Source organism: Acyrthosiphon pisum, chromosome X, assembly GCF_005508785.2.
Source record: "Acyrthosiphon pisum isolate AL4f chromosome X, pea_aphid_22Mar2018_4r6ur, whole genome shotgun sequence".
Lineage (NCBI taxonomy): Eukaryota > Metazoa > Arthropoda > Insecta > Hemiptera > Aphididae > Acyrthosiphon > Acyrthosiphon pisum.
This window is the reverse complement of record NC_042493.1, coordinates 104,615,294-104,628,648: the sequence shown is the minus strand read 5'-3', so window position 1 is coordinate 104,628,648 and position 13,355 is coordinate 104,615,294. Positions and strand designations below refer to the sequence as shown.

Below are 13,355 nucleotides of genomic sequence, written 5' to 3'. Positions count from 1 at the left end.
ACTATCGCACTAATAAGTCTTGTCTATGCCGAATTGTATGGTTCAATATTATCTTATCTTATTATTTGTTTTAATAAAACGACAACGGAAATAAATCTTGTATGTTATTTAATCCTGTCCTGGTCATATCTACTTAACGATATAAATTTCGTACATTAGCGAAAACCCATTCGGTATTCTATATATTAGGTAACTAGTAAAACCGTGTAATTTATATATTAACGAGCATATTTAGGAATTTTATAGAATAACTAGTTATTAAATAAAATAACGTATTACATGCATTACCGCTAACATACATATATATGTATATCTTTTTTTTTTTTGGCGATAATGACTGGTCGTAATATTATCAATATAATGTGGCTGTGCACGTGAAAATACGACGAAAAACAAATATAATATGTGCTATAAATAATAATATGCACTATAAATCTACAAATATGCATTAAATATGTATTTAATAGGTAAAAACGTTGAAATATGCAAAATATGCAAAATACAGTTCCTGTTATTTTAAAAAGAATGATCTAAATCGGAGACAATTCTCATCAGATACCAAAAAGCTTATTCCAATACGTATATGCATTTGCATATAAATCTGGTCCCTAGTTATAAGGTACCAACAGAAACTAGAAATAATCAACACGAATATTATTTAATTTTTCAATACCAATTTATTTCTATATTATAACCAAAAAAGTTTATTTTCTACTAGGTATTTATTTTACGAAATTTGAGTCTTATAACCGATTTTTTTTTAATGTATTTGGATACGTCTGGACCGTTCCAGACGATTTTGAGTCTAATAAGCGACTGAACATTATATCCGTGAGTCTTATAAGCGGTGTCTATTGTATTTCATAGATATATGAATATATATGTCTGAATATAAATAAATTGTTGATAATTAAATATTTTTTTATTTAGTTAATCGCGTTAAGAATGATACTGGTGTTATAATCAATATTTCTGAGTCTAATAATAACTTTAACATTATTCGGATCGAAGGACGAAAAGATGGGGTAGAATTAGCTAAAAGTGTAAGATATATTGAAGCATATTATTAATTACTTTTTTTTGCTGTTTTATTCAATTTGTTTGTTATGGCTATAATTTGTAAATAAATATATTTTAATAGGAATTGGAAAAAATGATTTATACGTTGGAGAATGAAGTTGAAAAAGAAATATCAATAGACCAACGTCACCACCGTGCAATAATTGGAGTCAACGGCGAAAAAGTTAGAGAACTTCAGGAAGCTTTTAACGTTCAAATTACATTTCCTAGTTCAGGTAAAAAAATGGTTACTTTTACATGATACATGTTTAATAAAATAATTTTTATTTTGATAATTTTATTTCAGTTAAAGCTAGAAGCAATTTAATCAAAATACGTGGTTTAAATGATAATGTTAATAAAGCATTTAAGTCTTTAACTAAATTGGCAAAAGAATTAGATAAAGCCAACTATGTATTAGAAATTTCCGTTCTTAAACAATTTCACAAGCTTGTTATAGGAAAAGGAGGAGCTAATATTAAAAAGGTTTTATTCAATTATTTTTACTTAATGTTAAATGTATTAAAATCTTCTTTTTTTTTAGATTAGAGAAGAAACTGATACTAGAATTGATTTGCCTCGTGAAGGTGAAAATAGTGATACCATCAAAGTCTTGGGTAATAAAGAAAATGTCTTAATTGCTTGCGATATGATAAAGAAAATAACCAATGAAATGGTTGGTACATTTTTTAAAATAATTGTATTTCAAATTAAGATTAATATAATAAATTCAATTTTTTAGGGAGATATTGTCACTAAAGAAATAGTCTTAGGAAATGTTAAAGTACGCAATGTTATTGTAAATCTTGGGAATAAGTTTATTCAATCCATCAAAGAAGATTGTGGTGGTATTGTATCATTAAAGTTACCAGCTGCTAAAGGTGATAATGTAAGTGTTATATATTTTACTTTATGCACTATTTAAATTTAATAAGATCAATAAAATACATATTACTTGTATACTCTATTCAAAATAAGATTGGTAATTAGATGCTTTCCTCACCGACTTGACCAGTGCTTTAGAACAATGCCACGCCCCTGCACATAAGTTAGCCGCTGACTACCATTCTTATTTTGAATAGAGTATAGTTTGAGTAGTTGTTAATATAGTTTCATTAAATCTAACCAAAATTCTCAAATTTACTTTACATTCAAGTAAATATTTTCTATGATAAATAAGTTCAATTAAGTGCTTGTTGTATGAATTATATATTGTCTATTGATAAACCTGGTTATGTTAACATATTTGTAACTTCCTAAAATATAATTTATACTTCAAGCTTAACCATTTGAGCTTTAATGGTGCTATAATAGTAATAATAATATGTTGTCCTCACTATTATTATTTCATTAGCCTATTAACTTATGTTTATCATAAAACATTTCATCATCAGTGAAAAATTGGTAGTAAAAGTATTTATTTTATAAATTTATATTTCTGTTTATGTGATAAACGCTTAATAATTTAAAGTTTTTATATTATTTTGATATCACTTTGTTTTTACTGCTCAAACTTTTTAATATTGCATACATCATTATATTTAATAAATTATGGCACTTAAATGCAATATTAAAAAAATGAATAAATTTAATTAATATTTATTTGAATCAAATGTATAGACTATAGTCATCAAGGGACAAGAAGATGATGTAGACAATACTATCGCACAAATTCAGACAATGGTAGACGAATTCCATACATCAGTTATTGATCTAAAAGTGAAGCCAGAATTTCATAAATATTTGAATAGAGAAAAACGTGCTAACATTAAAAGAGTATGTTGTTAATCATATTCACTTATTTTGTTTATTTTCATTACTGTGTATTTGGTTACAGATTCGAGATTTAACAAATACAAGAATAATATTCCCAATAGATACTGATTCAGTTAATGAAAATATAACTATAGTTGGTAAAAAAGAAAATGTACACAAGGCAAAATTAGAATTTGAGGCTATGATAACTGATATTAGTAATGTTATTGGAAACTGTGTAGAAATAAATGAAAAGTATCATAAAAGTATTGTGGCTAAATTTGGAGAATTTTCACATAAGTTGGAAGAAGAATGTGGTGGTGTAAAGATATCATTCCCAAAACCTGGAGGAGGAGATAAAGTTGTACATAAAGGTAGCAAAGCAAATGTTGCTATTGCAAAGCAGACACTTTTAGACCATTCTAAAGTTTTGGTATGTATATTATTTACATTAATTACCTAATTACTGGATAATTAAAATTATTTTTCTTGTTAAGGCTGTTGAAAGCAAACTATTTTTAAGGCGTCGGATTTAGGCAATATTCCATTTCAATCGTAATCATGTGTAGTGACTGATCATTAGTGTATGTGAGTTTGTGAGTTCCTCGAATGCTTTAAGTAATTAAAGATAATCTACAGCTAAGATTCTTGGTAATCTGTAACATACATACGTGCAGTCTAGTGTCACTATATTTTTCGATAAAAAATGTTTCAATATGAAAGTCCCAAAAAGCGGAAGAAAACTGCACCATTACCAAAATCCCGATTTTAATTTTGAAAAGATATTTGAATTTATATTTCTCTTTTCTAGGTCTTGTAAGAAATGGTTTTGCGATTTTTTTTATATTGTTTAATCAATAATTAGTATAGTACGAAACTAATTTTCTTTTTTATTTAAATTTAATTTTACTTTACTATTACTAAAAAAAAAAATCCAAAATGAATCTACTACAAAAGAAAATAAGGAATTCATATTAAATTCTGGAAGTACATTTTTTTTCCTTCCACTTATTGATCTAAATTATGTACGAAAGAACGACCCGCCTTCAACAGCCTTAATTATTTACTAATAACAATTTTATATACAGTCGAATCTGCTTAATTGGGACTCATCGGGCGGTGACCTTTTCGTCCCCATTATACCGACTGTCCCTATTAACCGAAGAATTTTACATATAATACATTCATTCGGGACTGTTATTAATGTCCCCATTAAGCAGGTGTCCCCTTTAAGTGGCGTCCCCTTTAAGGGGATTCTACTGTATTACTATTCTAAAATGAATTGTAACCATGTATTATATTTAGGAAAATACAATTAAAGTTGAAGTTAATGTTGATTCTAAGTATCATCGTTACTTTGTTGCAAGGCGTGGTGAAATTATTAATAGAATCATTGATGATTGTAATGGAGTATCTATAACATTCCCTAAATTAGCTTCTAGTAATGATGTTGTTATAATCAAGGGTGACAAAACTAATGCCGAAGACGCAAAGCGTAAAATTAAAGAAATTGTTAAAGATTTGGTGAGCATTACTAAAATGATCATAACACTTGTATTAATTATAAAGTTTTATTTACTTTGCAATTGTAGGAAAATATTATTGAAGTTACTATGAGTGTTCCTCCCAAACATCACCGACATTTTGTTGCTCGCCGTGCTGAAGTTATTAATCAAATTAGTGCAGAATATAATGGAGTTAATGTATCATTCCCACAAGTTAATTCAAATTCTAGTGAAGTTTTAATTAAAGGCCACAAAGATTTTGTTGAAAAAGTCAAAAATAAAATCAATAATATTGTCATTGACTTGGTAATTGAATTGTTTGGGTATTGTTTGTTTTTGTTCATTGGTTAAGAAATTTTTTTTTTATTTTTAGGAACAACGTATCACCGTTGAAGTTAGTATACCTCAAAGGATGCATAGAGTTTTAATGAGAAATCGAGATTTATTGGAAGGATTAAGACGAGATTTAGATGTTTGGATTAAGTTTCCTGAAAAACCTACAGGTAATAATATTAAATATATATTGATAAATCTATTTGTTAATGTCAATACCTTTTATACCAGTTAAACTTATATTTTGTTTAATGAATATCTTGATAAATAGAAGACCAGTTTAATCACAAGCAAGAGGATGTTAATGTTGTAGAAGATACTGATGAAAAATGTGCGCCTAGTGTCAATGACATAGTTACAATCTCTGGAAAATCTGAAAATTGTGAACGTGCTAAACAAATATTAATTGATAATATACCAAAAACTATTGACGTAAGTTATAACTATTGAAGAATGTATAAACTATAATCATTACCATAAAGTTCTATTTAATTTTTCATTTTTAAATATGTTTATTAGTTAAATGTACCATCAGAATATCATAGATCATTGATTGGTTCTAAGGGTGTCACAATCCGGAAGTTTAGTGATGATTATAATGTCCAGATTAAAGTTCCAAACCAAGAACAAAATTCTGATATTATAAAGGTAATTACTATACCTGTTATTAAATAATGTAAATAATTTATAATAATTTCATTGATAAATATAATATAAATGTATACTTCTTATGGTAATCACTAATCATCAAAATTAACCCTAGAGCACACGTTTCACGGTCTAAATGCCTGGCTTTTAGAAATTTGTTCATTGTTTCAAGAATTCAAATATTTATGTAATTTAAACTAAGTACCTTCTAATTAGGTGATAAATTAAAATTAGATACAACTCACGAAAGACTATGTGTGATCACAAAAAATCAACTATGAGTTATTTTTAAAGATTTTTTTTTAACTTAGTATCTTGTCTGTTTGTCTACGTTATTTCTTGACAAGGGATACTAACTTAGTATATTCTGAATCAGGATGAGTTCTAGTTTTGCATTACAAAGAGCTTTTTCTAAAATTTTATTGTTTTGACTTTCAAAATATTGCCTTAATGCAATTTAATACCATCGGTTTCCTCTTTTCAATGATAGTATATGCGTAAGAATTTATTATTATTCGCGGCACACGACCTATTAAGCGCTAAAGCAATACAACTATTATGTACCTTTTGTTATTTAGATTACTGGGATGCAAAAGGATATTGATGAAGTAGTTGCAGCCATTAAAGAAGAAATGAGGTTATATGATGCTGATAAAAAAGATAGACAGTTGCGCTCATATGAAATTCAGGTATTTCATTATTTAAATTATAATGGTTCTACATTAAAAAAAAATCCAAATAAATGACTGATAATAGTTATGATAGGGTGTTTTAAGTTTATTAATTGATGAAGAACAGTTTGTTTTTTATAGCGGTTATCCAACCTGTGGTTAACCAATATCATAATTAATAATCACATTTTTACATCTGCCATTCAGTGGTTGGAGACTTGAGTAATAGACAGTATGGTTTACGGGTAACATGTAATATAGTATGTGGATGACAGTGGTTATTCACCACTAAATCTATTCTTTTACAGTTATAGTAGAACTGATTAACCATCACTGGTGGTTAATTGCAATTTTGTAATTAATTTTTATTTATATATTGACTTTAAGTTTTATTTATACATTTATATTTACAAAGGACGGTCCATTACATATGCACATAATATTTAATTTAAGTAATTTAGTTTAATAGTATAATATACTATGTATAGTTAATTACCTTAGTATTAATTAATCAAGATTTACGAGAACAATATTTGTACCTTTTCTTTACTCGACACAATAAGTACAGTCAAATTTTGATTTTTGTAACATTTGTTTTTTCCAAACATTGGTTTTTACTTTTTCTTATTTTAGGGTGATCATTCTTAGTCTATTTTAAATTTTGATGTCTGATTTTTGTCACTTATCTGTAAAGTGCTTGTAACGAATTATATATCTAAGTTCAGTGATAATTGCTAGAAATCAATTTGACGTTAAATGTTATAATTTTAGATGACTATTGAACCAGAATTCCATCCTATGATAATTGGTAAAAAAGGAGACACTGTTCGTAACTTACATAACAAATATGGTGTTCAAGTTAATCTGCCCAGAAGAGGTGAAGGAATCAATGAAAACATAGTGACAGTTGTTGGTTACCAACAAAGTGCTGAAGCAGCAAGGGATGAAATTCAAGAAATGGTTAATAAACTGGTAATTTATATTTTTTTTATGCATTTAAAACTGGTTGAAATAAATTTGTTGTTGTGAACTAATTTAATATTTTTATATTTAGAAAAATGTTTGCAAGGAAATGATTTATATCGACAGTAGAATTCATTCAAGATTGATCGGTTCTCGAGGACGTAATATTTCACAAATTATGGATAAATATCATGTAGATATAAGATTTTCGAAATCTGACAGTTGTAATCCAGATTTGGTAGTTATATATGCCCGTGAGGATGCCACCCAGGATGATGTCTTAGATTGTATGGATTATTTAGAAATGATTCAACAAGACTATGTAATTGCTTTTATTTTATATTTTATTCAAAGCATATTTTTATATAGTTTATGGACTTGACTACTGAATAATATGATAATATATTTATGTTTTATTGTTTTTTTTATTTATTATATAGATGGCAGACTTGGTAGAAAATGAAGCAAGAGCAAACTTGAAACCAAAAACTGAGAGCCAATCTGTCCCCAATGGTAATCATAACTTGCAAGGAGGTGCTGGATTTTTTATGGGTAATGGAGCACCATGGGAAAAAGCTCATCCAGATACAAATAGCACCAGAGATTTTCCATCTTTTGCGGTTATTGCGACGTCTGCTAATACTGATGGGACAGATAAGACTAACCTTCCAAGTTGGGGAAGTGGACGTCATTAATTATTTTCAATCAAAATTATTGTTTCCAATAATTAAATATTTTTTGCGATTTCAATAAAAAAAAAATATGTATATTGTGTCCGGTTTTCACTAATTTCAATTTCTCCCGAGTAATTAAATTACTATAGAATTATATCTTAAGAATAGAATATATTTAGAAAAAATGTGTTATTTAACAAAAAACAGGAAAATAATACATATAAATTAATTTTTTTTTGTAACATCAGGTGAAAAAAATTCTATATTTTCTAGGCTATGAAGAAAAATTGCTGTATAAAATTATAGATTGTAACCATTTGGGTCTCATTTTTACTTGTGTCCACTATATTTTTTCTAAAAAAAATGTTTTTAATATCATAATGTAATATTAAATCTAAAAAATGTTAACATATTTTGTTATGCTTTTAGCGTTATTTTACTTTTAACATTTTTCTGGATTTTTTTTTAAACTGAATAGAAAAATATTCCTTCAATATATTTTGTATTTAAAAATTATATTTCATCTGTTTCAACATATATAGTGACACGGTATTTGTTAAATCGAAGAGGCCCAAATATAAAGGGTTTTTTCATAGTGAATAAAATTAACAACAAAATAACAATTACCTTTATGACGTAATTATAATCAGACTTGTCTATTAATTTTATACTTTGTTTCAGTGGTAAATACTAAATAGCCTATTTAAATTATAACAACACAAATTTCCATGTTCATGTTATGTTTTTGTTACAACAATAGTAGTATAGGGGGCACTTCAGCTCACATTCATTTAAATGCAATATTTCCTAAAATATTTTTCATAGAAATTGAAATGCAATATTCCTTTAATTATTTTACATATTCGTGAAACGCAATAATTATTAAAATATTTTTCAAAAGTGAAATGCAATAATAATTAAAATATTTTTTACAAAACTTATGATATTAATAATTAAAAATTGAAATGCAATATTTCCCCAAAAAATACTTTTCACAAACTACTTATGATATTATTAATAATTAAAATCGAAACGCATTAATAATTAAAACATTTTTTTAATAGAATTGTTCTATCAAAAATAAAAATCGAAAAAGCATATTAAATTGCAAAATGTATTAAAAAGAAATTTAAAAAATTAATTTAAAAATTAAAAATATAATAAATAATAAAATAATGGAAACAGCTATCAAAGATTTTAATAAATTACAAGAAAATGAAATGGAAAACGAAATAGAAAAATCAATATTAAATAATGAAATCTTTGTTAAGTTTTGTAAATATATGAATACTATAATACTAATAATAATAATAATAAAAATATTAAAATCATGAAATATTATCTAAATAAAATTCCAATTAAAGGAAATATTTTAATTGTCGATCATGGACACAATATTTCTGGAAATGGAAAGCCCTAATAATGCTTCTAAAATACTAGAATCGCCAAAATGGCTTGAAATTTGTAAAATAGCTAATGATTTAATAAATACAACCAGTACTTATTTTTTCAAATATCTCCATGATATTTGCGTTGTTCAAGATTTAGGAAATATTAAAATATGTTGTCTTGGCATGGGAGGTACAGATTCCAATCACAAAATGCTTAGAATATAACTTACTATATTATTAATTTAATTTTTAACAGAATTGTTCTAATAAAAATAAAAATAAAAAATATATATTTAATTGCAAAATGTATTAAAAATTAAAAATATTATAAATAATAAACCTGGTTCATTTATATAAATTTTTTTAAAATTATTTTGTTTTTTACAAGGTACCTTGTAAATTTAAAAAAGAAGTTTTAAATTCTTCATAAATATGTGTTTTAATTGCTTGATATTTCATGGGTCTGGTATTTAAATATTCAAAATTTAATTTTTCATCTTTATCTACATGTTTTTTAATCACGTTTTCTGTATCTTTATAACCTAATATAGTAGCTATATCTTTACCTTTGAACCGAGGATTATTTTCTTGATCTATATATGTTTTTACTTTCCGATTGTTCTATTAAAAAATATGATCAATATTTAACGCGCGCCCGAATCGGGGACGCGTCGTTAAAATCCAAAAATCTTTGAAAACGATTTTACACTATGATACTATAAGGGGGACTTATAAAGAATTAAAATCAAAAATCTTTATCAAAAAATGGACATTCTAACATAAATAGCAACAGAGTTATACTTAAATGAAAAATATGAAGTGGAGGGTAAACTTTTAATATGTAGTGTAGATAAGTATATAAAACATATCTGTGCTGTTCCAACTTGATAATATAAAATATTAAATGAAATGTAGGACTTGTAATATTTAATGAGGTCAAATTTACAAGGTACCCCTGCGCCGCGGGTACCTTGTAAATTTAAAAATGGAAAAAATCTGCAAAAGTAGTCCCCGTTGTACAGACATCGGTTTTTTATTTTTTTATTTTTTTGTTGGCATCTGTACCACAGGGGCTACTAAGATATATAGCCTTCATCGTATCACAACTAGGGTTGCCACCTCTCCGGGTTTTACCCGGAGAATCCGGGTTTATGTATAAATCTACGGGCTCCGGGTTCAGTGAATTATTCTCCGGGTCGGAGAAATAACTTTTCTTGTTCGGGATTATTATATTTATTATATAATTTGTAATTTTCAATAATAAAATATGTGATTATATTAATATTTTTTTTGTTTGCATTTCATTACTTATCATTTCACTTCAACTAAGCTATAGATTATATATACTACATACTGGTGTATACTAGCGTCTAGCTGATGACCTTTTTTTTTTTTTTTGCTCATCAGCCTGTCTCCCCTAATCACAACATAATGGGAAGACGTTATTTGTAGACTCCAGGGACCAGTGAGGAGAACCTTAGCTATGATATCACAGGTCACACTAGTGTCTTAAATCCAGGTCTATTTCCCCAGCCCCCCAAATTGGAATTTGGAATTTTCGTTTATTCCATATGTTTGTAAGTGTAAAGGTTTGTAAAGATATTTTTTTCGTTTGTAAAGAATTCATTTTCCTAAATAACCATAACATTGATGGGGGGCTGGGGAAATGCCCCGAATTTTAGAATTTCGAAATTCTGTTTATACCATTCGATTGTACTTCGTTTGTAAAGGTTTGTAAAGATATTTTTTTCGTTTGTAAAGAATTCGTTTTCCTGAAAAACGAAAAATACCTTTGGTGGGGGGGGGGGGGGCTGGGGAAATGCTCAACATAATATAATCGAACAAGCCACGTGGAATGTGTGTGACGTTGTAATTACCACTACACACATAGCTTCTTAAATACCTACGACTATACTAAAATATAGTCGAACAAGCAGCTTGTCGTGTGTAGAGCTGTAAATACCACAAATAAAATTCCCCCAAGACAGTATCGAACCTACAACTATGTATGCATACAAAGCCTAACATCTCCCCACTGCGTCACGACATTCGGGCATAGTATTAAGCTAGTATAATTATATTCACACTGTATAGTAGTCATTAGATAACATTCCACAACAGGATGTTAAAAAAATAATCATTATCAGTTTTTATGTACATTACAATAGTGATTATTCCAATATGTCTCATTATATGATTCAATAATTCTTTATGAATTTTCCTAAAATAACTAATTATTTTCTTAAATTCTCTATAGTACCCAATTATCATCATCATCAATTTTGTCTAAAAATGATACATTAGTTTCTATACTTACCACAGATGATCCAATTTTTGATAAGTCTTTTAATATTTGTTTATGATCTTCGATCATTTTTAAAAGTTTTTTACAATTTTCCATTTCTATTATTTATATTAGTAAATATATTTTTTTAACATTGAAATATTAAAAATATTTTTCTAATTAGTGTATTGAGATGTTTGTATTTAGATGTTAATATTTCTATTAAAAAAATATGATATTTAAATAAATTCTAAACACAAATGACCACTACATATTATTATTATTATTATTATTATTATTATTATTTTAAAAACGTCGATAATATTCTATCTAATTCTGACCTAATATTTTTATTCATCAGAAAAATGTATGTAGTTTTTCCGTTTTTCATAGTAATTTTAATACTTCGATTATCATCATCATTTGTATTGTTTTCATTAAAGATGACTCTTTGGAGTTTTCTTATACCTTCCTCCTCGCTATCACTGTCGCTATCAGTGTCATTGTCGCTATCACATTGCCGTTGTTTGTATTCATTAAGGATCTGTAATATTTTATGTTCTTGTTCAACCAATTTTAAAAGTTTTTCCAAATTTTCATTTACCATTTCTATTATTTATTATAATAGAAATATATTTTTTTTTACACCGAATTATTAAAACACACATCAAAGCGTCTGACATATAAATTATTATTTATGTTTTTTTATTTCTTTCTAGTCTTTCTATTCGTTCTCAAGTCGTTCAACATAACTATTATTTTTAACATCGAAATATTAAAACATACATACCTACGAGAACAACAACTTGTTAACAAAAAAACAACAACTTGTTAACAAAAACAACGACTTGTTTAACAAAAATAACGACTTGTTTAACAAACAACGACTTGTTTAACAAAACAACTTGTTGTTAAATATATATTATTTTTATGTTATTTAGAAATAAATATAATTTAAATATGCGATTAAAAATATATATATTTATATTATAATTATGGAAGATAGAAATGGAAAATTTGAAAACACTTAAATGAATGCAACGATAAATATGAGTTTGTAAAAGTATTTGATTTAGAAAAATCTATTAAATCCCTACTATTGCATTTTTAGTATAAAAATGGTATACTTGCCGTATACACCTGAGGTCATTTCGGACGTCATTCAAATAATCATACTATTTCTGGATTATATTATTTTGTACAAAACCATAATTTTTGTACTGCTAAGCGATTAGGTTTTCCTAGAATATTCATATCTATCATGGAATACCTATCACGTGTTCTGTAGCGCTTCGTGCGGTACCCTTGTATTATTACTGGGGACCGGATTTATATGCAAATGCATATACGTATTGGAATAAGCTTTTTGATATCTGATGAGAATTGTCTCCGATTTAGATCATTCTTTTTAAAATAACAGGAACTGTATTTTGCATATTTTGCATATTTCAACGTTTTTACCTATTAAATACATATTTAATGCATATTTGTAAATTTATAGTGCATATTATTATTTATAGCACATATTATATTTGTTTTTCGTCGTATTTTCACATGCACAGCCACATGATATCGATAATATTATGACAGTCATTATTGCCAAAAAAAAAAAGATATACATACAGTGCCGCAATTACAATTTTGAGGCCCCGGTTCAAAAATATTTTAGAGGCCCTTTTTTGTTTTTACTGTAGCATTAGCGTAAATAGGGGGAAGCGTAGCCACCAAATATACTATACCATTTCCCCCCCAAAAAAAAATATATAAAGTTATTTTGGTTATGTGGGAACCTTTGGCACATTGATGTAAACAACTTTAGCCCCCCCCCCCCCTTGACATTTTAATGGATTTATACTTATGTACTGTAGACAGTGGCAGCAGTATACAGGCATTTTGAGAGTTCATGTATCCAACAAAAGTTTCATACCCACTTGTCATTTTTCTTTGGTAATTGCAACTTATGTAATTAAAAAATGTCTAGCTGCACTTGATTAAAATATTAAAAAAATATATATCATTATAATATTATTTTAATATCTTAAATATTTGATTAAAAAATAGTAAATACTAAT

At 27.0% G+C, this 13,355-nt stretch overlaps 1 protein-coding gene across 1 annotated transcript; it reads left to right on the top strand.

Moving 5' to 3' along the window:
* The first annotated feature begins 1,367 nt into the window (after nt 1-1,367).
* On the top strand, nt 1,368-7,661 carry LOC100167455 (vigilin-like). The gene is made up of 14 exons (XM_029491913.1): nt 1,368-1,545; nt 1,604-1,735; nt 1,802-1,948; nt 2,680-2,835; nt 2,897-3,247; nt 4,120-4,338; nt 4,407-4,625; nt 4,693-4,822; nt 4,924-5,084; nt 5,172-5,300; nt 5,879-5,989; nt 6,743-6,943; nt 7,026-7,256; nt 7,375-7,661. The coding sequence occupies exons 2-14, from the start codon at nt 1,709-1,711 to the stop codon at nt 7,627-7,629; spliced, it is 2,337 nt and encodes a 778-aa protein (XP_029347773.1). The 5' UTR covers nt 1,368-1,545; nt 1,604-1,708; the 3' UTR covers nt 7,630-7,661.
* The last annotated feature ends 5,694 nt before the right edge of the window (nt 7,662-13,355 follow it).

Bases quoted from the DNA above. Each gene is read 5' to 3' on its own strand.
- LOC100167455 (XM_029491913.1), top strand. From the start codon at position 1,709: ATGATAAAGAAAATAACCAATGAAATG. The intron at 4,823-4,923 runs GTAATAATATTA...CTTGATAAATAG, and splicing joins GTTTCCTGAAAAACCTACAG to AAGACCAGTTTAATCACAAG. The intron at 5,301-5,878 runs GTAATTACTATA...TTTGTTATTTAG, and splicing joins AAAATTCTGATATTATAAAG to ATTACTGGGATGCAAAAGGA.